The sequence below is a fragment of the Elephantulus edwardii genome, unplaced genomic scaffold, assembly GCF_000299155.1.
Source record: "Elephantulus edwardii isolate Elephantulus edwardi_28Jun2011 unplaced genomic scaffold, EleEdw1.0 scaffold00322, whole genome shotgun sequence".
In the NCBI taxonomy this organism is placed as follows: domain Eukaryota; kingdom Metazoa; phylum Chordata; class Mammalia; order Macroscelidea; family Macroscelididae; genus Elephantulus; species Elephantulus edwardii.
In genome coordinates this window covers 781,421-804,294 of record NW_006400072.1, presented here as the reverse complement: position 1 = coordinate 804,294, position 22,874 = coordinate 781,421, and the positions used below count along the sequence as shown (strand labels likewise).

General features: G+C 45.2%; 1 protein-coding gene across 1 annotated transcript in view; it reads left to right on the top strand.

The window, feature by feature from the left end:
- Positions 1-3,000: 3,000 nt before the first annotated feature.
- EFCC1 (EF-hand and coiled-coil domain containing 1) overlaps positions 3,001-22,874 on the top strand; it is a 79,746-nt gene continuing 59,872 nt past the window's right edge. The window contains exons 1-2 of the mRNA XM_006901359.1: positions 3,001-3,669; positions 5,199-5,482. Of these exons, the coding sequence (XP_006901421.1) occupies positions 3,001-3,669; positions 5,199-5,482 (953 nt within the window). The remainder of the gene's footprint in view (positions 3,670-5,198; positions 5,483-22,874) is intronic.

Genomic DNA, 22,874 nt, shown 5'->3' with positions numbered 1-22,874 from the left:
TTCCAGGATACTGGGAAGACTGTTTATGTTGTGGATTAGGACTTCTAGTGTTGTTCCTAGCTTTTCTGTAATGAATTTTATAGTCCTTGGTTTTCAAATACTACATGTTTTAAAATCAGGAAAAGTATGCATCAGGTCTGTATCCTTTCTCCATACATATTAAGTCTGTATGGTGAGAAAATAATTCAAGAAGCTGCACTTTATGAAAAAGAATATGCATCAGAACTGAAGAAAGATTCATTAATAATTTGTGTTATGAGATGATACAATCTTGCTTGTAGAAAGTGAAGATGAAGACTTGAAGTACTTACTTCAGCATCTAGAAAATAATTCTCACCACTGGACCAACAGGTAATATAAGATAGATGTAGAAAAGATTGAAAATGTCAATTATTTCATTTAATTGGCTCCACAATCAACATCAATGATTTCAACAGTCAAGAAATTAGAAAGAATGTGTTGCATTAGGGAGACGGTTGCTCTCAGGGACCTCTACAAAAAGCTAAAGAGTAAGATTCATTCAAAGACTAAGATGTGTCTGACACAAGTCATGGTATTTTCAGTTGCTTCCTGTGCATCTGAAAGTTGAACAATGAATAAGGATGACCAAAGAAAAACTGATGCCTTGGAGTCATGGTGTTGGAGAACACTATTGAATATTCTTGCCAAAAGAACAAACAAATCTGTCTTACAAGAAGTGCAACTAGGGTGCTCCTTAGAGGTAAGGATGGTGAAACTTCATCCTATATGTTTTGGGCATATTGTCAGCAGGGGCCAGGCCTTAGCAAAAGATATCAAGGTGGAGAAAGTAGAGGGTCAGAATAAGAGAGGAAGAGCCTCAAAGAGATGGATTGCTAGGGTGTCTATAACAATGGGCTCAAGCAATGTTGGAGATGCTGAGGATGGCACAAGATAAGGGCAAGATTCCTATTTGTTGTTCACAGTATTACTATTACTATGAGTTGTAGCAAACTAGATGGCACATAACAACAACAACTACAATTTCTTTTTTTAAATTTTATTAATTGTAATGAAAGTTTACAGAGACTTCAGATTTCCATTCATTCATTGTTGCACTTTTCGCCCTGCCCAACCTCCCCTCCCCCCCAAGGTTTGCTCTTCTCTTTGAAAAGTAAAAGAAAAGTTCCTTCATTATTTTACAATCCCTCCCCCTAAGTCCACTCCTCTATGCAGCCTTCATTCTGGACTCCTGTCATAACAATAATATCTAATCATCTATACCTTTCAAATAGTTCTCTAATTCATCTGTTTCAATGCAGTATACATTATTTATCCCATCTTTCTCAGTCTACCCCAACCCTGATGTCAGTCCAGTTTTACAACAGTGGCACCATGCAGTATTTGTCCTTTTGTGACTGAGATATTTAACTCAGCATAATGTCCTCTAGGGTCACCCATTTTTATAATATTGCATGAGTTCCTTGTTTTTCAATGCAGAATAGTATTCCATTGTGCGAATATACCACAGCTTCTCTATCCATTCATTTGTTGATGGGCACTTAGGTTGTTTCCAACTCCTTGCTATTGTGAACAAAGCTGCAATAAACATGGGTGTGCATATATTTGCTTGGATGTCAGCTATGGTCTCTTCAGGGTATATTCCCAGTAGTGGAATTGCTGGGTCAAATGATATCTCTATTTGCAACTTTTTGAGAAAGCACCATACTGCTTTCCACAGGGGTTGCACCATTTTACACTTCCACCAACAGTGAATCAGGGTTCCAGTTTCTCCACAACCTCGCCAGCATTTGTTGCTTGCTGTTCTGTTAAATTTTGCTATTCTGACTGGGGTGAGATGATATCTCATAGTTATTTTGATTTGTATCTCTCTTAGAGCTAGGGATTTTGAACATTTCCTCATGTGTTTTGTTCGCCATCTGAATGTCTTCTTCGATGAAGTGTCTGTTCATACCCTGTGCCCATTTTTTTTAATTGGGAACAACTACAATTTCTGTATCCATGCATTTTTTGTTAGAGAGATGGGTTGATTCCATGTCGTTCCTATTGTGAATTCTGCTGGGCAGCAGCCTAATAGGGTGAGCAGGGGTGAAGGCTGTCATCTAAGAGGGCTGTTATCTAAAGTCACGTCATCCTGGACACAGCCAATTTCTGATTTGGGAAGCTAAGCAAGATGTGGCCTGATAGGAAACTGCCTGGAAATACTAGGTGCTTGACCCCTTTCCCCTAGGGCCAACAGGGGTCTCTCTCTCTCTCTCTCTCTCTCTCTCTCTCATTCCCGCTCCCCCTTCCCACTCATAACTAACTCTCCATTGGTTTGGCTTGAGGATTTGAAGAACCCCTGCGAGAGATACAAGAAACGCCCTTTGGGTTATTAGAGCACTGCCAGTGGACTATCAACTTCATTTCACATACTCTGGGCATGTTGTCAGGAGGGTCCAGTCACTAAAGGAAACTTCATACTGGGAAGAGAAGATTAGTGAAAGACAGGAAGACCCTCAACGAGATGCACAGTGTCCTCAACAATGAGAGTGAGCGTGGTGGAGAGGTTGAGGACCGCGCAGGATCCAGCAAAGTTTCAATCTGTTGTTCATGAGAGCTGTCCAGGAACCTAACAACAGCTGGGGCTTCCTTCACTCACTCACACGGAGTCTAACTCTAAGGCCAGGAGACAGCGGATTTGAAAGCTGAAGGAAAAAAGCAGTTTGGAATGCAGGGATAGTTAGTTCTGAGCGAAGGAAGATCCTGGTCCAGGAAGAAGCGCGAGAGAGGGAGACTACGAGAGTATCGCTGTGACTCGTGGCCTCCAGAGCCCCTTGCCCACTTAAAGACAGGGGGAGAGGAGGGCGCCACGGCACACTTCCTGTAGGGCCTGGGCCAGCGCAACAGCCGGCCACCGCCCCCGGGCCACCACGCTGTTCCAGAGAGCCTGTAACCGCTAAGCCCCTCCTTTCCAAGAACTCTGGAGCCGCCCCTGGAAGTCGCAGCATCAGACCGGCCAGAGGGAAAGCAGTACGGTCGATGGAGCCAGGCGCAGAGCCCCGCTTGGAGGGTGCAGGAGCCGACCCGTACAGGCGGCCAGCGAGGCGGACGCAATGGCTGCTGAGTGCCTTGGCACATCACTACGGGCTGGACCATGGCGTGGAGAACGAGATCGTGGTGCTGGCCACAGGCCTGGACCAGTACCTGCAGGAGGTTTTCCACCACCTGGATTGCCACGGCGCCGGCCGCCTGCCTCGCGCCGACTTCCGTGCGCTCTGTGCCGTGCTGGGGCTGCGACCCGAAGGCACTGGCGCCCCCCGGGAGGCCGCGGACGCGGACGCTGGAGACGCGAGCTTGTGGGAGAGCGCTGAGCAGAACACAGACATCGAAGAAGAGGCGCGCCTGGCGCTGTGCGCCGAACCACCCGAGCTCACCTTCCGCCAGTTCCACGCGCGCCTCTGCGGCTACTTCGGCACACGCGGGGGTAGCCGGCTGCCCCGCGGCGCCCTCAGCGAGCACATTGAGACGCAGATCCGCCTGCGCCGCCCTCGCCGCCGCCGCCGCCCTCCCCGCGCTCCCGGCCCGGACAAGAGCGAGGATCCAGAGAGTTTGGCGCGGCTGGAGGAAGAAAACAGCAGTCTGCGCGAACTGGTGGAAGACCTGCGTGCCGCGCTGCAGAGCAGTGACGCGCGCTGCCTGGCGCTGCAGGTGCACCCTGGGGCCGGGGCTAGTGACTGCGGGGCTAGCGACTCCATTCCTCTGTGCCCCTAGCTGGCGGAGGGGCACGTAGAGGGCCAAGGGAGAGGAGAGGACCACCCCGCCCCATCTGACCCAAACTCCACTCACTCTGTGCCACTTCAACCTACTTCTTAACCGTGCTCCCACTCATCCCATCCCTCAGTCCATAGTCCCACTCAGACACCATCCTGCGCCTTCCTCAACCCCATCATTTCTTTCACTTTCCAGTTCAACTGGACCTTTCCAGGGTTATTACACTTATTCATTTTTTAATAAGTCTAGCTCTTCTTGGTGCCAGCCTTCTGTGAAGATTAGTAGGAGACAGTGGTGTAAGGAAGACCCTGCTTAATGTACTTTGTTCATCATCCACTAAATATTTATGAAGCTCCCGCAGGATATCCAGCGGAGAAAGAGCGTCAGATTAGGCAGTGCGCACCCACGTCTGCTGCAGACCAGAGTTGCTCTTGGGTGTTGAAAAGGAAGCATTCCCTGTCAACACACACTTTTCTGCTCAGCCAGTGGTGTATCAGGAACGATCCCAGTGCTAGGAGGAACAGAGCGAAAGGATCCAAAGGAGTACACAGTCTAGGAGGGAGCTAGCTGACTTCAGCTTGGCCACTATTTGGTGCGCCCTTCTGGCTCTGAAGGGCAGAGAAGTGCTGCAGCGCGCAGAGGGATAGCTCATTTTCAGTAGTTACGTTTGTGTCAGCAAAGGAGAAGGGCCCCGAGACGCAGAAATTGGAGGTGAGGGAATCATAGATCATGGATGGGAAATCCTGGCATGTGTCCTGGGGCTGTAAAATCAATCATTTTCCAGGTATATTTTGAACATTACTGTGTAGAGTGCGCTCTGGCGGATTTGCGCTGTCATACCCCAGGCCCTCAATTCAAATCCACCAGCTGCTCTCCGATAAAGAGATGGGCAATCTCCTCTTGTGCAATTTACAGCCTCTGAAAACTCGCTGGAGGGTCGGCAATGGATCGATTCTAATTGGCTGTGACTCGACGGTACAAAACATAATTGACAATTGTGTACCTGGCTTGTTTTAAGCACTGAGGAAACAGCTGTGGGCAAAATAGACATAATTGCATTTGGAAGGCTCTGACAGTCTAGTGAGTAGGCTAGAGAGGGCCTAAATCACAGATTAGGTGCCGATTTGAAACACTGACCTGTTTGATTCTGGGGGCTGTAAGAAGCTCAGAAGGTTGACAGAAACACAGGAAGTGGGAGAGGAGTAAGAATCTCAAAATTTGGGGATCACTGGTACGATGCAAACAACAAACTATGGGGTTTGTGACTCAGACTCCCTCATCTAAGAACTCGTCAAATAAGACCTCTTGCCTTGGTAAAATGCTTATAAGAACTGATTTCCTCCACAGCAGGTTTGATTTGTTGATTTGGGTACGCAGTAGCTCAGAGAATGTGCTTTATTGTTCTGGTGCTCCCAGGATGGTGGCCTGGCGCTCACCACCTGCATCCTGTTCCTCTGTCCCCGCAGGTTGGCCTCTGGAAGAGCCAGGAGGGTGCCCCCCAGGCGGGGCAAGGTGGGTCCGAAGCAGCAGCGTGGGAGCTCCAGCAGGCGCGCGCGGCGCTGACTGAGGCCGAGGCCCTCGCGGGGCGCATGCGCCAGGGCCAGGCCGAGGTGCGTCGGCGCGCGGAGGAGGCCCGCCAGGCAGTGCTGTGCAGCCTGCGCCGCGTGCGCGAGCTGGAGACGCTGGCGAAGCAGGTGCCCAGCCTGCAGCGCTGGGTCAGACGGCTGGAGGCGGAGCTGCAGCGCTACAGGTGAGCCGTGGAGCGGGTCATGGGCTCAGAGGCCCGGGTCCCACACATCACCACCTGTTCTCCCAGCGCTCAAGTGTACCTGCCTGCTTCTGGACCATCTCGTCCTCTGTTTCCTGTGTTGTGTGGTTCTCTAGTGGGTTCTCCATTGCTTGCTCTTCACTCGCCCCCAGCATCGCTCATCCATCTGTCCATCCATCCATCCGTCCGTTTGTCCACTCACGAATTGCCACTGATTATATCCACTGTTCTGTGTTCTTGAATTTGACCAACAAAATCATAATTATGGCCAGAGTCAACAGCGCTCAGGTGGTTCCAAACTAATCATGGTTTTTACGTGGCTTACCTCATTCGCTCTTGCCAATAACCCTGTGAGGTAGGTACTGTTCTGCTCCCATTCTACAGATGAAGAAACAGGTTGAGAATGACTGCTTGTGCTCGATGGTCGATTCCCACCATGGCGGCAACCTGGAGTTGGGGCCAGTGTTCAAATCCCAGAAGGACTTCTGAAAAATGTGTGACCCTGGGCAAATAGTGCCACCCAGCCTCCTCCCTAACCTCGGTCCTCTTCTGCAGAATATAAACTGGAATCCCCGCCAATCCAAAGCAGTGAAGTCCTGCCTAGCCCAGTGTAGTTGCTTGGCAAACATGCTCTTCCTTCCCATTCACATCACAAAACCTACCTACCTACTGACTTCCAGCTCTCTGAGTACCTACCCTGTGTCTCTCTGCACTGCACCAGGCATCAGGGACATGACCAAGAGCAAGACAACAGATCTGAACCCTATCCTCTCCTGTGCCAGTTTCACAATCTCTGACACACTAGAGCCCATTGCTGCAGTCACTGTGTCCACCCAATCTGGTTGAGGGTCTTCCTCTCTTTCACCATCCCTCCACCATTCCAAGCATAATGTCCCTCTCCAAGGAATAGTAGGACTGGCATCCACTTCCTAAACAGCATGCCTCTGGAAACTCAACAAACTTAGAGAAACAGTTCTAGAAGAGGATACAGGTCTTTTATTCATAGGGTCGCTGTAAGTCATGCTTAACTTGATGGCAGTCAACAACACCAACAAGGAATAGCCCTGTCTGGCAATACACCTGAAGTATGTGTGACAAACTTTTACCATCCTTGCCTCTAAGGAGCACTCTTGCTACACCTTCTCCAAGACATATTTATACGTTCTTTTGGCCATCCAGGGTATATTCAGCACTCTTCTCCAGCACCACAATTCAAAGGTATCAATTCTTCTGTCATCCTTACCCATTGTCCAGCTCTCAGATATCTAGCAAGTGATTGAGCAACCACAATTTTAGTAGGGCAGGCAGCAGACATCTGTGAGCTCATTAGCTGCATACTTTTACTCCTGCAGATTGCATGAAAGCTAGGAAGGACAGAGGGAGAGAGATGCCAGCATCTTTATTATCTCAGCTGACAGCTGAGGGTGGGAGATTTCCTGGCAAGATAGGCCTCTGGCAAGAAGAAGGGAGAGTGTGACAGAGTATAGGAAGAGAGGCAGGGGGCCCTTGGCCCATGGGGTACACAAAAAGGACAGAGTCCTAGAGGGATAAGCTGCAGGGACAGGCAGCGGCTGTCCTGTGCAGGACACTGAGGGTTACAGCAGAATCGTCAGTCTTGAGCAATGGAAAGCCTCTGAAGAGTTTCAAGGGAAAGATGACAAGTTCACATTTGTACTTCAAAGAGGAGGGGGAAGATCCTGGCTAGAGTTGTGAAGAAGAGCTGTGAGCATGGGGTGGGGAACTACCACTGCTGTCATCTTTCCAGCACAAGCAGAAGGTGGTCTGGCTCTGGCTGGGCACCTTTACTCTCGGCTCCTCAGAGGAGGGGCTGTGTCCTTCTGAGGCACTCACAGCTGGCAGATGTGAAGCCTGAACGGAGGCCTCCTGAGGAGGCAGACTCTGGGCTAGCCTCCCACTGCACCAAATGTTTGGAAATTCATTTCCTGTTTGTATAATTGATCAACTAAAGAGCAGGGCAGGCTGGCTTGGGGACCATGTCCTGCCTTAGAACTTGCTCCAAGAGGAGAAGTAAAGGGTTTACTCCCCTCTACCCAAAGCAAAAATCAGTCCTTTATAGTATGGTTGTAAGAGCAAGTATAAACATTGGTAGTCTTTTATGAGTAGAAAACGTGTCTTTGTGTTTACTGAATCACTAAATTTTCCCAAAGACTGAACAAGGATAGCCGTGGCATCTCCATTTGACAGACTGTGGAAAGAGAGGATCTGAGAAGTGAAGTGACATCAATACCCAGGGCCACACAACCAGAAAATGGAAAGGAAGGTCTCTCTGACCCACCACCTATGCTCTGTCTTTCCTTCTGTCTACACTTCTTTTTTTATTTTATTTTATTAATTTTAATGAACATTTACAGAGACTTTGGATTTCCATTCATTCCTTGTTGCACTATGTTCTCTACCCACCCCCCAGTTCATTCCTCTCTCTTTTCCCCCCTTGAAAGTCTGTTTTAATTGTCCCATTGCCACAGTGCTTGTCAAAACCAGTTCTGATTAATCTACTTTGTCAATGTGTCCTTTGACATTCCCTGTCACTCCTCCCTGAGAGAGACTTCACCCTCATTCATAAGGAAAAGGGGATGGCGTATTCTCTTAGCTACTTCCTGCTGAAAAGGGACGCTGTGGGTTTCAGGGTGAAGGTCTTCTCTCACTACTCTAAAGGGCCCCTTTGGCAGTAGGAAACACATAGACTATTATGGAGATTGATTTTGGAATTTAGATGCACTGTTATCAATTGTGCTTAGCCGTACATGTTCATATCCTTGAAGATGTATCATGGAAGTGTTGCAGCCTAGAAGACACAAATTTAACTAACAAGTTAAAAGTACATGAGTCAAAAATTAAAAGCAATAATATTCCAAGTAGAGGTTCTAACAGTGGCACAAATCAAGTTACAGAGGGAAGGTAGTTCTTAAAATAAAAGGCTTATTGACTAGCACTTTGTCTATTATAGATTATAGTCCTTCTGTCTACACTTCTTAACCAATGGAGGGAGTGGGATTTTCTCCTAGTAAGGCTTTGCACTTTGCCTACTAGGATTTATACCTGCTTCTCCTTGGGGACTCTGATGGCTTAATGATAAGGAGTTGTGCGGCCAACCCAAAGGCACATGGTCCCAGTCAACCAGCTGCTCTTCAGGGACAAAGATGGGCAATCTCTTCTGGTGTGATTTACTACTTCTGAAATCCTACCCCCTTGAGGGTCAGCTATAAATAGGTTCCAACTTGACAGCACATAACAACAAACAGCAACAACTCACTGGCCAGAACTGTATTGCAGGTCTACTACCCACAGTGCAGTCTGGGCATGTTAATAAACCAGACAAGATCAATATATATTACATGTATTTGTTTTCATTTTCTTCAGCTTCAATTAGAATTTTCATATGTGCAATTGATAATCTATTCTGGGATGCCTTAGCCTTATTGTAGCTAATAATACTGAACTTACCCACTTTCTCTACACACATGTTGTTGTTGTTGTTTTTGTTATATGCCATTGAGTCGCCTGTGACCCATAGTGATCCTATGTACAACAGTTCTGAAGCCTGCCCTGTCCTGAGAAAGAATCACTGACTCTAACACATCAACTCCTATTGCCCCAGTTACTGTATCAATTTTCACCAACGTCTTCCTCTCCTGTGCTGTCCCTCCACCCTTTCAGCATTATGTTCTTTTCCAAGGACTGGTCTCTCTTCGTCACATGCCCAAAGTAGGTGAGAGCTTCAAAGTCCTAGCATCGAAGGAGAAACTTGGTTTCACCCTCTCCAAGACAGACCTATTTGTTTCCTTGGCGGTCCATGGTATGTTCAAGACTCTTCTCCAGCACCACAAGGCAAAGGCGTCAATTCTTATTCTGTCATCCTTAGTCTTTATCCAGCTCTCTGATGCATAGCAAGAAATCGCAAAGATCATGAACTGGATCAGGCACACCTTCGTTTCTAGACTGACATCATTGCTTCTCAGTACTCTGGAAAGATCCCTGACCACAGATTTATGAAATGCAATTTGTTTTTTTTTTTATTATTTTCTGACTGCTGGGACCAAGAGTGTTGATTGTGGAGCTGAGCAAGCTGTAATTGTTAACAACCTCAATCTCTTCTCCATCCATCATGGTCCTGCCAGTCAGCCCAGTAGTGAGAATCTTTGTCTCTTGATGTTGAGCTTCAATCCATATTGAAGACTACAGTTCTTGACCTTCTGCAGCAAGTGCTTCAGGTCTGCCTCAGTTTCAGCAAGCAGTGTTGTGTCATCTGCATAACACAGGTTGTTGATGAGTCTTCCTCCAATACTGATGCCACATTCCTCCTCATAAAACCCAGCCTCTTGAATTATCTATTCTGCATATAGATTAAAAAGGTATAGAGTCAGGACACATCCCTGATGTCCTCCTCTGCTGATTTTGAACCATGCAGTGTTTCCCTGCTCTGTTTTGAGGACTGCTTCCTGGTCCAAGCACAACCACGTGTTCTGGGATTCCCATTCTCCTCAAGGTTAACGACCTCTGAAATCCTGCCGACTTGAAGGTCACCTGTAAATTGGTTCCAACTTGACAGCACATAACAATAAATAGCAATAACTCATTGGCTAGAACTGTATTGCAGGTCTACTTCTACCCACACTTACATGTTAATATACCAAAGAAGATCTTAGCAAGGAAGAAGGGAGAGCGGATATTGTAGAGGGAAGCAGCTCTGCCTAAAGGTAGTGCCTAGTGAGTGAGATTGAGGGACTGAGAGTGTGTGATGAGGTGCCTAGGCCATGACTCTGTCATTTCCCCCCCTCTGTCTCTTAAAATATAGCAAACTTCCTCTGCCTGCTTGATATGGTTTGGATTTGTGAGTTTAAGGACAAACTTGCCCTGAAGCACCCCTCTCTGAAGAAAGAGGGAGGAGCCGAACAGCCATGGGCATTTCTTGGTTACTAACTGTAGACCATGCGTGGTTCCAGGCTCTTCATCTGTGCTAGCTCATTTATTGCCAGGCATCATTTAGTCGGCTGAGACTCCTAGTGACTGTACAACAGAGCAAAGCCCTGCCTGCTCCTATGAAATCCTCACAGTCTTTGCAGTCAACCCATCACCTGTCTTTCACTGACCCTCTACTTTTCTGAGCATAATATCCAGATCTGGCACCTCCTGTTTACAGGCCCAAAGTATGTGAGATGAACTGTCATTATCCTGCTTCCAAGAAGCTCTCTGGCTACATTTCTTCGAAGGCTGATTATTTGTTCTTTCGGCAGTCCGTGATATTCTTTGCCAACACCATAATTCAAAGGAATCCGTTTTTCTTTGATCTATAATGAAGCTGATGTCTAATTTTCATATGCATATGAAGCAATTGAAAAGGCTTGATTCAGACATACCTCAAGTCTATAAAGTGATATCTTGCCCGTTAGCATTTTAAAGAGGTCCTTGAAAACAAATGTATCTTTGATTTATGCTGATATTTCTTCAGGTATTGATTGTGAACCCTAGTGCCATTAAACCCTTGATCATTTCAGTCTTTTCTTTGTTACTGTGATCATGGTTGTTGATTAGTCCAGTGTAATTAATTTTCTTTTCTTTATGTTGAGGGGTACTCAATACAGAAGGCTATAATTTTTTTAGTTTCATCAACAAGTGCTTTCAGTCTTCATTTTCTGCAAGTGCTATGTGTCCTCTACAAATTGGAGTCTTCTTCAATCCTGATGCCACATTCTCCTTCATAAAGTATAATTCTGTATGTATTTGTTAAAGATAGATTGCATAGATATCGTGAAAGGACACAACCCTGACCCACACCTTTTCTGATTTGAAACTATGAAGTATCTCCTTGCTCTGTTTGAAAAACTACTTCCTGTTCTACAGATTTTCTATGAGCATAATTAAGTTTCCTGGGATTTCTATTCTTCTCATTGTTATCCATAATGTATTATGATCCACACCTTCAAACACCTTTGCATATTCAGTAAAACAGAAGGAAATATTTTTTAATATTTTAGTTTTTTTAATAATTTTAATGAACATTTACAGAGAATTTGGATTTCCATTCATTCATTGCTGCACTTCTCTCCCTGCCCAGCCCTCTCCTCCCGCCCCCCAATTTGCTCTTCTCTTTCAAAAGTAAAAGAAAGACTCCCTCCCTGGTACACAATCCCCCCACACCCCTCCGACCGCCACAAGTACATTCCACTATGCAACCTTAATTGTGGACTCTTGTGATAACCATAATACCCCATCATACATCGCTTTTAAATTATTCAGTCCCTCATCTGTTTCAGTGCAGTATACACAATTTATCCAGTTTTTCTCAGTCTTACCCCCACCCTGATATCAGTCCCATTTTACAGTAGTGGCACCATGCAATATTTGTCAGAAGGAAATCTTTTTCTGACATCTTCTGCCTTCAGTCAAGATCTGTCTGATGGTAGCAGTGATACCTCTTGCTTCACAGGCTCTTCTGAATCCTGCTGGAATTTTTGGCAGTTCCCTGTTGATGTACTACTTCAGCCATTTCAAAAATAATCTTAAGCAAGATTTTATTTGTATGTAGTTATGACACTATAGTTCAATAATTTCTGCATGCTGTTGGATGACCGTTTTGTGGTGGAGTGTGTGTGTGTGTGCGTGTGTGTGTATAGATACAAATATGGATCTCTTCTAGACAGTTAGCAGATCTTCCAAATTTCTTGCTGTAGACTCATTTACATTCCCAGGACTATGTTTATCTCGGCTAAGGCCTTCAGTGCAACATTGACCTGGATTTCTTCCTTAAATACCATAAGTTCTTGATTACATGCTACTTCCTGATATGGTTCATATCAGCAGGTTCTTTTTGGTACAGTGATTCTGTATTCCTTCCATCTCTTTTTGATGCTTCCCACAACAACTGATATTTTACCCATAGAATTCTTCAGTATTATAACACAAGGCTAGGATTTATTTTTTTTTTAAATTCTTTCATCTTATGCTGAACACATTATTCCCTTTTAGTTTTCTAACTCCAATTGTTTACACATTTTTAAATAATATATTTTTGCTTTGTCTTCTTGAGCTTCCCTTTCAAAAATATTTTGTTCAGTTCTGGTTCTTGTTGTTAAGTGCCATCGAATTGAGTCTGACTCATAGCAACCCCTATGAACAAAAGATCTGAACCCTGCTCTATCCTGTACCATCCTCACACTTCCTGGAACACAAGAACCCATTGTAGCAGTCACTGTGTCAATCCACCTGGTTAAGTGTCTTCCTCTCATTCGCCAACCCTCCACTCTTCCTAGCATCATATCCCTCTCCAAGGAATGGCCCCTCCTAGCAACATGCCCAAAGTATGAAAAAGTTATTCATCTTTTTTGCCTCCAAAGAGCACTCTGGCTGCACCCTCCCAAGGCATGTCTGTTTTTTCTCTCGGCCATCCGTGGGATGTTCAGTGCTCTTCTCCAACACCACAGCTCAAAGTCATCAATTTTTTTTCTGTCATCCTTATTCATTCTCCAGCTCTCAGATGCATATCAATTGATTGGAAAGACTATGGCCTGAATCAGATACACCTTAGTCCTCAAACTGACATCATTACTCCTCAATAATTTGGAGAGGTCCCTAACTGAAGATTTCCCCACTGCAATGTGTCTATTTCCTGACTGTTGGTACCAATGATATTAACTGTGGATCCAAGCAAGATGAAACTCTCAACTGTTTCAGTCTCCTCCCCATCCATCATGATGCTGCCTACCAGTCCAATGGTTAAGAATATTTGTTTTCTTGACATTGAGATGCAATCCATACTGAAGGCTACATTCTTAATCTTCTGTAACAAGTGCTTCAAGTCCTCCTCACATTCAGCAAGTAAGATTATGTCATCTGCACAATGCAGGTTATTGATGAGTCTCCCTCCAATCCTGATTCCACACTCTTCTTCATAGAGTCCAACTTCTCAGATAATGTGCTCAGCATACAGATTGAATAGGTATGGAGAGAGAATACAGCCCTGACACAATCTCTTCCCAATTTTAAACTATACGGTGTTCCCCTGCTCTGTTCACACAGCAGCCTCCTGGTCCAGGTATAGGTTCTGCATGAGCACAAGTAAGTGCTCTAGGACCTCCATTCTTCTCAGTGTCAGCACAACTTATTATGATCCACACAATCAAATGCCTTTGCATAATCAGTAAAGCACAAACTGATATTCTTCTGGTATTATTTACTTTCAGCCAGGATCCATCTGACATTAGCAGTGATATCAAAGAAAATAGAAGGAACACATAAAATCACTATACTAGAAAGAATTGATGACAATGAAAAATTTCAGAACCCTTGAAGCTGATGTTCATTTGAACCTAGCCATGAATGGCTGGGGATGAGTTGACCAGAACCAACCAGCTGAGGAGAGGATCCACGCTGTGTGCTAGGGTCCTCTCCTCAGCTTCTAGCTCAGGAGCCCATACTTCTCCCTGTATTCTACACCTACACCTCTTGTCTCCTCATTCAACCCTAGCCCACACATGGAGCTAAGTCCTCAGGACTCCCTGCTTCTCCAGCCAACAGCCCTTCCCTGCTCATCCTGGCATCTGTCCATGCAAGGTGAGCAGCACTGAGGGAACATGCCCAAGCTCAGTCTGCTTCTCCGTTGTTGTGTTCCTCCCATTTCCACTCCTTAGACCCAAGTGATCACCTCAAGTCTTGCAAGTGGGCTCTAGTGGGCCCCAACTTCTCAGAAGCCAGATAGCTCGTTCCAGTTTTAAAAAGACAGTTTCTCTCTTTTCAGTTTTCTTTTTCCTCCTCTTCTTTCTTCCTTGCCGTTCTTTCAAATGTGAATTTCTTCAGTCAGCAGTCCACATGAGTCAACAAATCCATTAAAATTAAATCTCCTCAGAGTACTGGCTAGGACTCGATCTTTCCCCTAGACCAAGGCCCTTATATCCACTACCAGATTCTACTTGTAATAATCTTGTCTCCAGGGAAGATCATCCCTTTTAGTACCTCTAGTCAGATACTGGCCAAAGGTGGGATGACATGCTCTGGAATTTATTCTTGAAAAAATCTCTAGGTGAGCTCTGGCTGCCTAGTAGCAAGAAGCTGCACTGCAATCCCAGAGGTGTGCAGTTCAAATCCACCCGATGCTCTGCTGGAATAGGAGGAACAATCTCCTCCTGTACCAGTCAGATCTGATTTGATGGTACACACACAAAAATAATAAAAAAAAATTGTTTTTTTTAAAAAGAAAAGATCTCTAATTTCAAGTGGCATTCTTATTTTGGCTCTCATATAGTTTGGGTTGGGTTTTTTTTTTAAAATTTTAATTGTATTATTTTTACGTGTACCGTCAAATCAGCTCTGACTGGTACAGGAGGAGATTGCCCTCTCCTTCTCCAGCAGAGCATCTGGTGGATTTGAACCGTGCACCTCTGGGATTGCAGTGCAGTGTCTTGCCACTAGGCCACCAGAGCTCCCAGGGTTGGGTTTTTTTAAATTAACTACATACTTGTTTTCATTTTCTTCAGCATCAATTTGAACTTTCATATGTGCAACTGATACTCTGTTCTTGGCTGCCTTAGCTTTATTATAGCTAACAATACTGAGCTTATCCTCGTTTTCTACAGACATAGTAGATTTTATTCCGGTGTATCCTCTCAGTTGATATCCATGCATATAGTCACTATTCATGTTTGTTTGGTTGTTATGTTTTAAAGATGCTTGCAGTGAATAAGTCACTGATGGTACAGAATCCTATCATGTGGTATCCAGTCTCATTTCTATCACCGAGACTGTATTTTCTACCAGTTCTTTCCTTCCAACTTTTGTACTCCAGTCTCCAGTTATTGTTAATGTATCTTTATTGTGTGTTCCATGCATTTCAGATAGCAGAAATTAGTAGAAAGTCTCAATTTCTTCATCTTTGACTTTAATAGTTGATGCATGAATCTGAATAATACTTGTGCTAATATGGTGTGTGTGTGTGTGTGTGTGTGTGTGTGCAGTTATTACCCTGACAGTCTTGTGCTGCTTTTTGGTGGTTAATGTAACATCATTCCTCCTCAATTTGTCATTGTTGGCATTTTAAACCGTAATGGCGAGGACCAGTCCATTTCAGTTCACTAATCCCCCAGAGATTATTCCTTACACATTCTATTTTTTTTTACAACTTCCTGTGTTCTTAGTTCATACTTCACACATTCCGTGTTATGATTATTAATGGATGTTTGCAGCTGTTCCTCCTCATTTTCAGCCCTGCACTGTCAGGCCCTTCACTGCCTGAGAGCTTTGTTCCATATACATTGTTAATGTAGACTCTACTTTGATGAGGAAGCTCTTCCCTAGTTATATTTGCAGTTCCTTCCAACCCAGAGGTCTCATCTTCTGTCACTATGTCAGTCGATTTTCTGCTCCTAGAAATCTCATGGAGTTTTCATAGAGAAAATTCATAGAGTTTTCAGGGGGCCTGTTATTTAACAAATGGATGATCAGGCCTGATACCTATTCTGTTTTAGTCTGGAAGCTTTGCTGAAACCTGTCCCTAATGGTGACCCTGCTAGGTTTACAGTATCAATAGATGGCATCGCTTCTAACATAACAGCAGTATGCAAGTTAAAACAGTTGAGTGGTGGTGTTAGCTCTCATAGCCTCTAAACTACCCTAAGAGAGCATTATTATTTTCTGCATGTCACAGCAAGGTCGAAGAGGAAGCCACTCACTGCCATGGCACAGTGAGTATAGGACCAGCCAAGCTTCAGACCCCAGGTAGGCTTCAAACCAACCATGGTCACGAAGCAAGTGTGTGAACAGCCAGGCTTCAAGCCTAAGCAAAAGGTCATTTTTAAAAGACAGAGAAGAAAGAAAAGATAAATAACATCCCCTAGTCCTCCTGGGCTCTCTTAAACCAGAAATGTCTGCAGGACATTCTACAAGTGGGAGAGGCTGTGACATTGCCTCTGCTTTGGCTTGTAAGTGCCTGGAACTCAGTTGCCCCCTGAGAGTTGAGCTGAGTCTTCTCTCTCCTGCAGCTGAGCCAGCTCATCCAGCAATCTGGAGGAATAACTGGCAGAAAAAGCCTCCACACCCCAAAGACCAGAGCCACACCATATCCCTTAAGTGACTTCACTCTGGAATGCCTCCAGATGCTCTGCAGATGTGCCTTGGGGTTTAAAAGAGTACATTCAGGATCCCTTCCCCTGAGGGAGAGCTTGCAGCCATTTGGTTAAAATTAATAGCCTGACCCACACCTTTCTAGCATCTTTCCACATTCAGAGCAATGACTCGGAAACTGGCTCCCTCTGACCTTCTAACAACTCTCTGAGGTTGGCATTAGGTCATCATTTTTCACATTAGGAAACGGAGCCTTGGGAGAGGCTTTGGATTTTGACCAAAGTCACAATCCAAACTTTGACTGGACTGCATTTGCTAACTCTGAATCAGATGTCCTTTCCATTTTTTTGACACCTTCCTAATGTCATTTTTCAGTGGTTAAGCTTTGCAGTTATAGGATTTTTATTTAGATTTTTGAAAATCCTAGATCTGGTTGGCCTAGTGGTAAGAAGCTGCGCTGCAATCCCGAAGACACATGATTTGAATCCACTTGCTCCTCCTTGGAAGAAGGATGGGCAGTCTCCTCCCAAGCAATTTACTGCCTCTCAAAGCCCATTGGAGGGTTAGCTATGGGTCAGTTCTGACTCGACGGCGCACAACAGTTCCAATCCATCCTTTATCTCTTTAAACAGTTCAGACATAGTTATTTTACAAACTCTTTTGGCTTTCTCCAAAATCTGAGCTTCTTCCTGCTTATGACATCTACCGTCTCTCTCTCTCTTGATGATGAGTTTCTGGTGTACTTTGTAATTTTTGTCTCTGAAGTCATTATAGGTGGAAGGCATGGTCTTGAATCCCACATGTAACCAACCATGTAACCAGTAGGTAAATTTTCGTCATTTCCCTTCAGCCTCCACCAGGATCTGAGTCTAGACTACTGTTTTAATTAATTTCATAGCTTAGAGTCCTCTAAATAGGCTGATAGTAAGGATTTGAGTTCCACACCAGGGTGCAGTACCCCAAAGTCAGTGGGTGAAATTTTCCCATCTCTGTTCATTGATCACTCCTGACATGGGACTTCCTTCTATTAACACATCCCCAGTTGTGGCCCCTCCATGAAGGTCTTTCTTTCCACTTCATCCCTTGCTCCCCACTACAAGTTCCCTTTGTTGTTTTTTATCTTGGCTCTATATTCTCTCATATGGTTGTGTCTGTAGGGGAAATTCCCCATACCACCTCCATCCACTATCTTGACCAGCAACCTAAGAGAATATATGTTGTTGTTGTGGTGGTGGTGTTGTTGTTGTTGATTGCCATTGAGTTGAGTACAACTCATAGCAACCCTATGAACAAAAGGCCTGAAGCCTTTCTATAACTGTTGTCTTTTATAGAGTTTCCAGAGGCATGTTGTTTAGGAAGTAGAAGCCACTCCTGCTTCCAGTAGTCCTTCCTAAAATACTATTGGTATTTTAGAGTAAAAGTGACTTTGTAAAGTTAAAAAGAACTTTTCCAAACCTAGCCTTCCTTTCACTAGGCAGTTGACAGCGAGTGGTGCTAGCCCCGGGCAGAGCCTCCAGCGTTTTTAATCCACTAGTGACTCGAAGAGAGCCAGATGAGTGGTCAGCCATCAGGGGCAGAGAAAGCCAGCAGGAGTTGGAGTGGATGTACTACCCAGATCCAGAGGGTGATGCCTGGTCACATATTCCATTATCCCCAGAGCAATGCGTGGTATCTCTGGTGGAAACATAGGCCTTTCTCCCATGGACAATATCCAGAATTCACCAAGGGGCATTGCTGTGTACCTGTCATGGCCTGGCCAAGGCCCTGGGGACACAGAGATGACTCAGCAGGCAGGAGGCAACCTCAGTGGACCCAGCCTTAGCTGGCTATGAATCTCAGCGTTCTCACATTTTTTTTCAGGGGACCTTCACTTCCGTGAGTCTGAGCTTCTTCATCCATGAAGTGGGTGGTGTGGGACTCTGTGTGGGTGGAGTGTGTGTAAATGTTCAGCTGGGTGAGGGGAATGCAGTGGATGGTACGCTGACCTTGCAGCCCTAGGAGTGTGAGCCCAATCTAGTTCCCACCTCTATGAACCTTGATTTTTCAAATCTGTAAGTGAAGGAGGATATTCCCACTAGAACTCTTTTGAAGACTCAATATGCAAATATTGTAAAGTACCTAAAATAGTACTTAAACCACCAAACCAAGGCCACCGCTATCAAGCTGGTTCTGACACATAGTGAGTCTATGAGACAGACTAGAATGGCCCTGCAAGGCTTCTGAGGTGCTAAATCTTTAGGGTAGCAAATATCCACATTGTTCCCCAGGAAGCAGCTGGTAGGTTTGAACTACTGATCTTTCTGTTATCAGCTGAGCATTTTAACCATTGTACTATCAGGGCTTCTTGAGAAAATGCTTAATAAGTATTAAAGTCACTCTTGTTGTTGTTGTTATTGATTGCTTTCAAGTCAAGCATGACTTATAGCAACCCTATGAACAAAAGGCCTGGAGCCCCTCTACAATTATTGACATTTATCAAAGTTCATAGAGTTTCTGGAGGCATGTTGTTTAGGAAGTGGATGCTACTCCTGCTTCCAAATTAATTATTATTGCTTATTCCTTCTTGATTACTCATTGTACAGGATATTCCCCATAAACACTAATGCTGCTGCTGTTGTTGTTGTTATTGTTTGCCATCGACCTGCAGCTGACCCTCCAGCAGGTGTTCAGAGGCAGTAAATAACACTGGAGGAGATTGCTCATCCTTCTCGTGCAGAGCAACTGGTGGATTCAAACCGTGTGCCTTTGAGATTGCAGTGTAGCTTTTTACCACTAGGCCACCAGAGCTCCCTATAAACAGTAATGGTGGTTGGTAATCCATTAATATCAACACAAGGCCCTGGCCATCTCAGGGCCCTCTGTCTGTGGGACCACCAGAAAAGTGATTGGACTGTTGCAGGTCATCGTGGGCAAGGCCCTGACAGAGATTGCTGCATATGCTCAAGCACAAAGAGCAGGAGCAGCTGTGATTGGGAGCACCATCTGAGCGGGTGTCGAAGGCCCGGTGGGAGTTTTCTTAGGGACTAGGTAGGGAAAGGCACTCCAGATTTGGGTTCTGTCCTGGTGCATCTTGGGAAGGAAACTTCTGATGGAGGATTTGAGTGGGAAGAAGCCGCAGAGGAAGTCGGAGTGGTGAGAAGAGGTGATGGGGGCACTGAATGCCAGCCTGAAGCAGGAAATAGGAAGATAGATGAAGGAGTTGGAGCAGAGAAGGAAGTGATTAGATTTGAGTTTTGTGGAGACCTCACTAGAGGGCTCATTGACTGGGTAGGAGGTAGAAAGCAACAAGGCTGGTGAGGAGTCTGTTTCTGGGCCCAAAGGAGAGAGAATGAACTCTAAGAAAGGATGAACTACCAGCTTTGATTTTGAGGTCAAAGACCTCAAGGCTTAACAGCTGCAGCCCTGCAATTCTCTTTGCCAAGATAGATCTTTCCTGAAAGCAGACTCTTGGACTTTTTGGCTTGAGATAGATAGATTCTGGAACTGGATTTGGGAGACAAAGAACTTCATATGAGTGAATGAGGCCGAAGATAAGTCTGAAGAGTCTTACCTGGCCGTGAGTTGAACTTGATCCTACATTTAGAGAGCAGTCTGAAATAATGGTTGCAGCATGGACAGAGGGGGCTGATATTTCAGCAGTCAGTGACAGTGAGCACTCTGACTCCTGAGTCTTACATGGGTTACATTTACAATGAACTTCACAGGGTTCCATTCTCCTAGGGGCACTGGGCACAGGCCAGGGTATGGGGACATTGGGTAAGCATGGTTTTTCATGCCTCTTCCACTTCCTCACCACCACCCATCAGTTTGTCATCCTGTGTTGGTTTGCATGTTGCTGTGATGCTAGAAGCTGCACCCCAATATTTCAGATGCCAACAGAGTCATCCCCAGTGGTTTCAGCAAAAATTCCAGACTGAGTCAGACCAGAAAGAAAGGCTAGAGATCTGCTTCCAAAAATCAGCCAGTGAAAACTTTATAGACCACAAGGGAATATGGTCCAGTATAGGACTGGGCAGTGTCTTGTTCTGGTTTACATAAGGTTGATAGGAGTTAGCCAACTCAATGACAACAGGCAGCTACAACTTTAACAAGAGAAATGCACTTGAGGGTCCCACCAGGGTGCAGGAGCCCGGGAAGAAGGGGTCACTAGCCCCTTTATTTTCGAACTCCATCATCAACTATAGCCAGAATTTGTAGATTTATGTTTAACAAGCCATGCCTCCCAGATCCAAGTTCAAGTTCCAGGTACACTTGTACTAAAACACCAGTGACCTTGCTGCACCTTGATCTGGTGTCACAGGTGCGTGGTCATTTCAGGGTGGTATAAGGATGATGATCGCTGGGAAACTGAGAAGAGGTAAGGTGTTTGATAGTGAATTTACCAGTGAAGAATACTTTTGGCTGCAAGTTATAGAGAACTCATTTAAAACACTGCTGACAAGAAATCTGGCGTAAACCGTGTAAGGCCTGTCAGTGTTCCTTCAGATATGTGATTTTCTGGCCTCAAGATGCCACTCTTTACAGCTGCGTTAAAGGAGGAAAGATGAGCACAACTGTTATTTTCTGCTCGGGGTGGGGGGTGGGGGGATGTCATTCTGGCAGAAATCATTCAGGAGTGGGCTTCATGCATTCATACAGCTGCTGTCCACACAGAACACTGCCTGGTTCAAAATCGAGAAGGGTGTCATGATTGTATCCTTTCCTCAACCTAGCCAATCTGTATACTGAGCAAATCATTCAAGTATCTGGCCTCTGTAAAGAAGAATGTGGCACCAGGATTGGAGGAAGACTCATCAACCACCCATATGCAGATAACACAACCCTGCTTGCGGAAAGCTAAAAAGGACTTGAGGCGCTTGCTGCAGAGGATCAATATGGAATACATCTCAATACCCAAGAAGAAAAAAAAAATCCTTACCATTGGACCAATAGGCAACATCATGATAGATGCAAAAGAGATAGAAATTGTCAGTGATGCCATTTTGCTTGTATCTGTAATCAGCACTCTTGGTATTGTTGTTGTTACATGCCATCATGTTGGAACTGACTCATAGCTGACCCTCCCAGTGGGTTTTCAGAGACAGTAAATTGCACAGGAGGAAATTGCCCATCCTTCTCCCATGGAGCAGCTGGTGGATTTGAACTTTGTGCCTTTGGGATTGGAGTGCAGCATCTTGCCACTAGGCCAACAGAACTAATCAGAATACATGCAGCATTGGGAAAATCTGCTGTTGAGGACCTAGGGTACACCTGATTCATGCCATGGTCTTTTCAATTACTTGTTAGGCATATGAAAATTGGACAATGAATAAGGATGACAGAAGAAGGATAGATATCCTTAAGCTGTAGTGTTGGAGAAGAATGCTAAAGATCCCATGAACTGCCAAAAGAACAAACAATTTTGTCTTGGAGAAAGTGCTTGGGGCGGGGCGGCGGGGGGGCAAGCATGGTGAAGCTTCATTTCACATATGTGAGCATGTCGCTAGCAGAGGAAAAGGACATCATGCTTGGAAAGGTGGAGGGTTAGTGTAAGATAGAAATAGCGGGGGGGAGCTCTGGTGGCCTAGTGGCAAGGAGCTGCAACTACAATCCCAGAGGCACATGGTTCGAATCCACCAGATGCTCTGCGGGGAAAAGGAGGGACAATCTCCTCCTGTACCAGTGAGATCTGATTTGACGGTACACACACACACAAAAATTTTTTAAAAAAAAAGAATATGTTTAAAAAAATATAGAAATAGCCTCAACCAGATGGATCGACACAGTGACTGCAGCAATGGGCTCAAGTATATCAGAGATGGTGAGGACGGCACAGGAGAGGACAGCTTTCAGAGCTACCATTCATTCATGGAGTCTCTAAGAGTTGCAGTCATCTTGACAACACCCAACAACAATAACCCCAGAGAGGGACGGGGGACAGGGATGTATTTTTTAATAGATACTAACTAGATTCACTCCCTTGAGTCTCCTTGAGTGTTACCCACTCTTGGGCTCAGGCTAAACTGGGACGGACTGGTGCAAACAATGGGCAAGTAGCTACAGATTGGCCAGTCAAAGCATGTCATCACCGAGGCGCAGGGGAGCACAGGAGGATGACAGAGGTCTACTCAGTCCTGAGAGCTGCTAAATGATTGTCCACACAATGGCCCATAAAAAGTGTCCTCCACAAAACAACTATGAGATATCATCTCACCCCAGTAAGAATAGCAAAATATAACAGAACAGCAAGCAACAAATGCTGTTGAGGATGTGGAGAAACTGGAACTCTTATTCACTGTTGGTGGGAATGTAAGATGGTGCA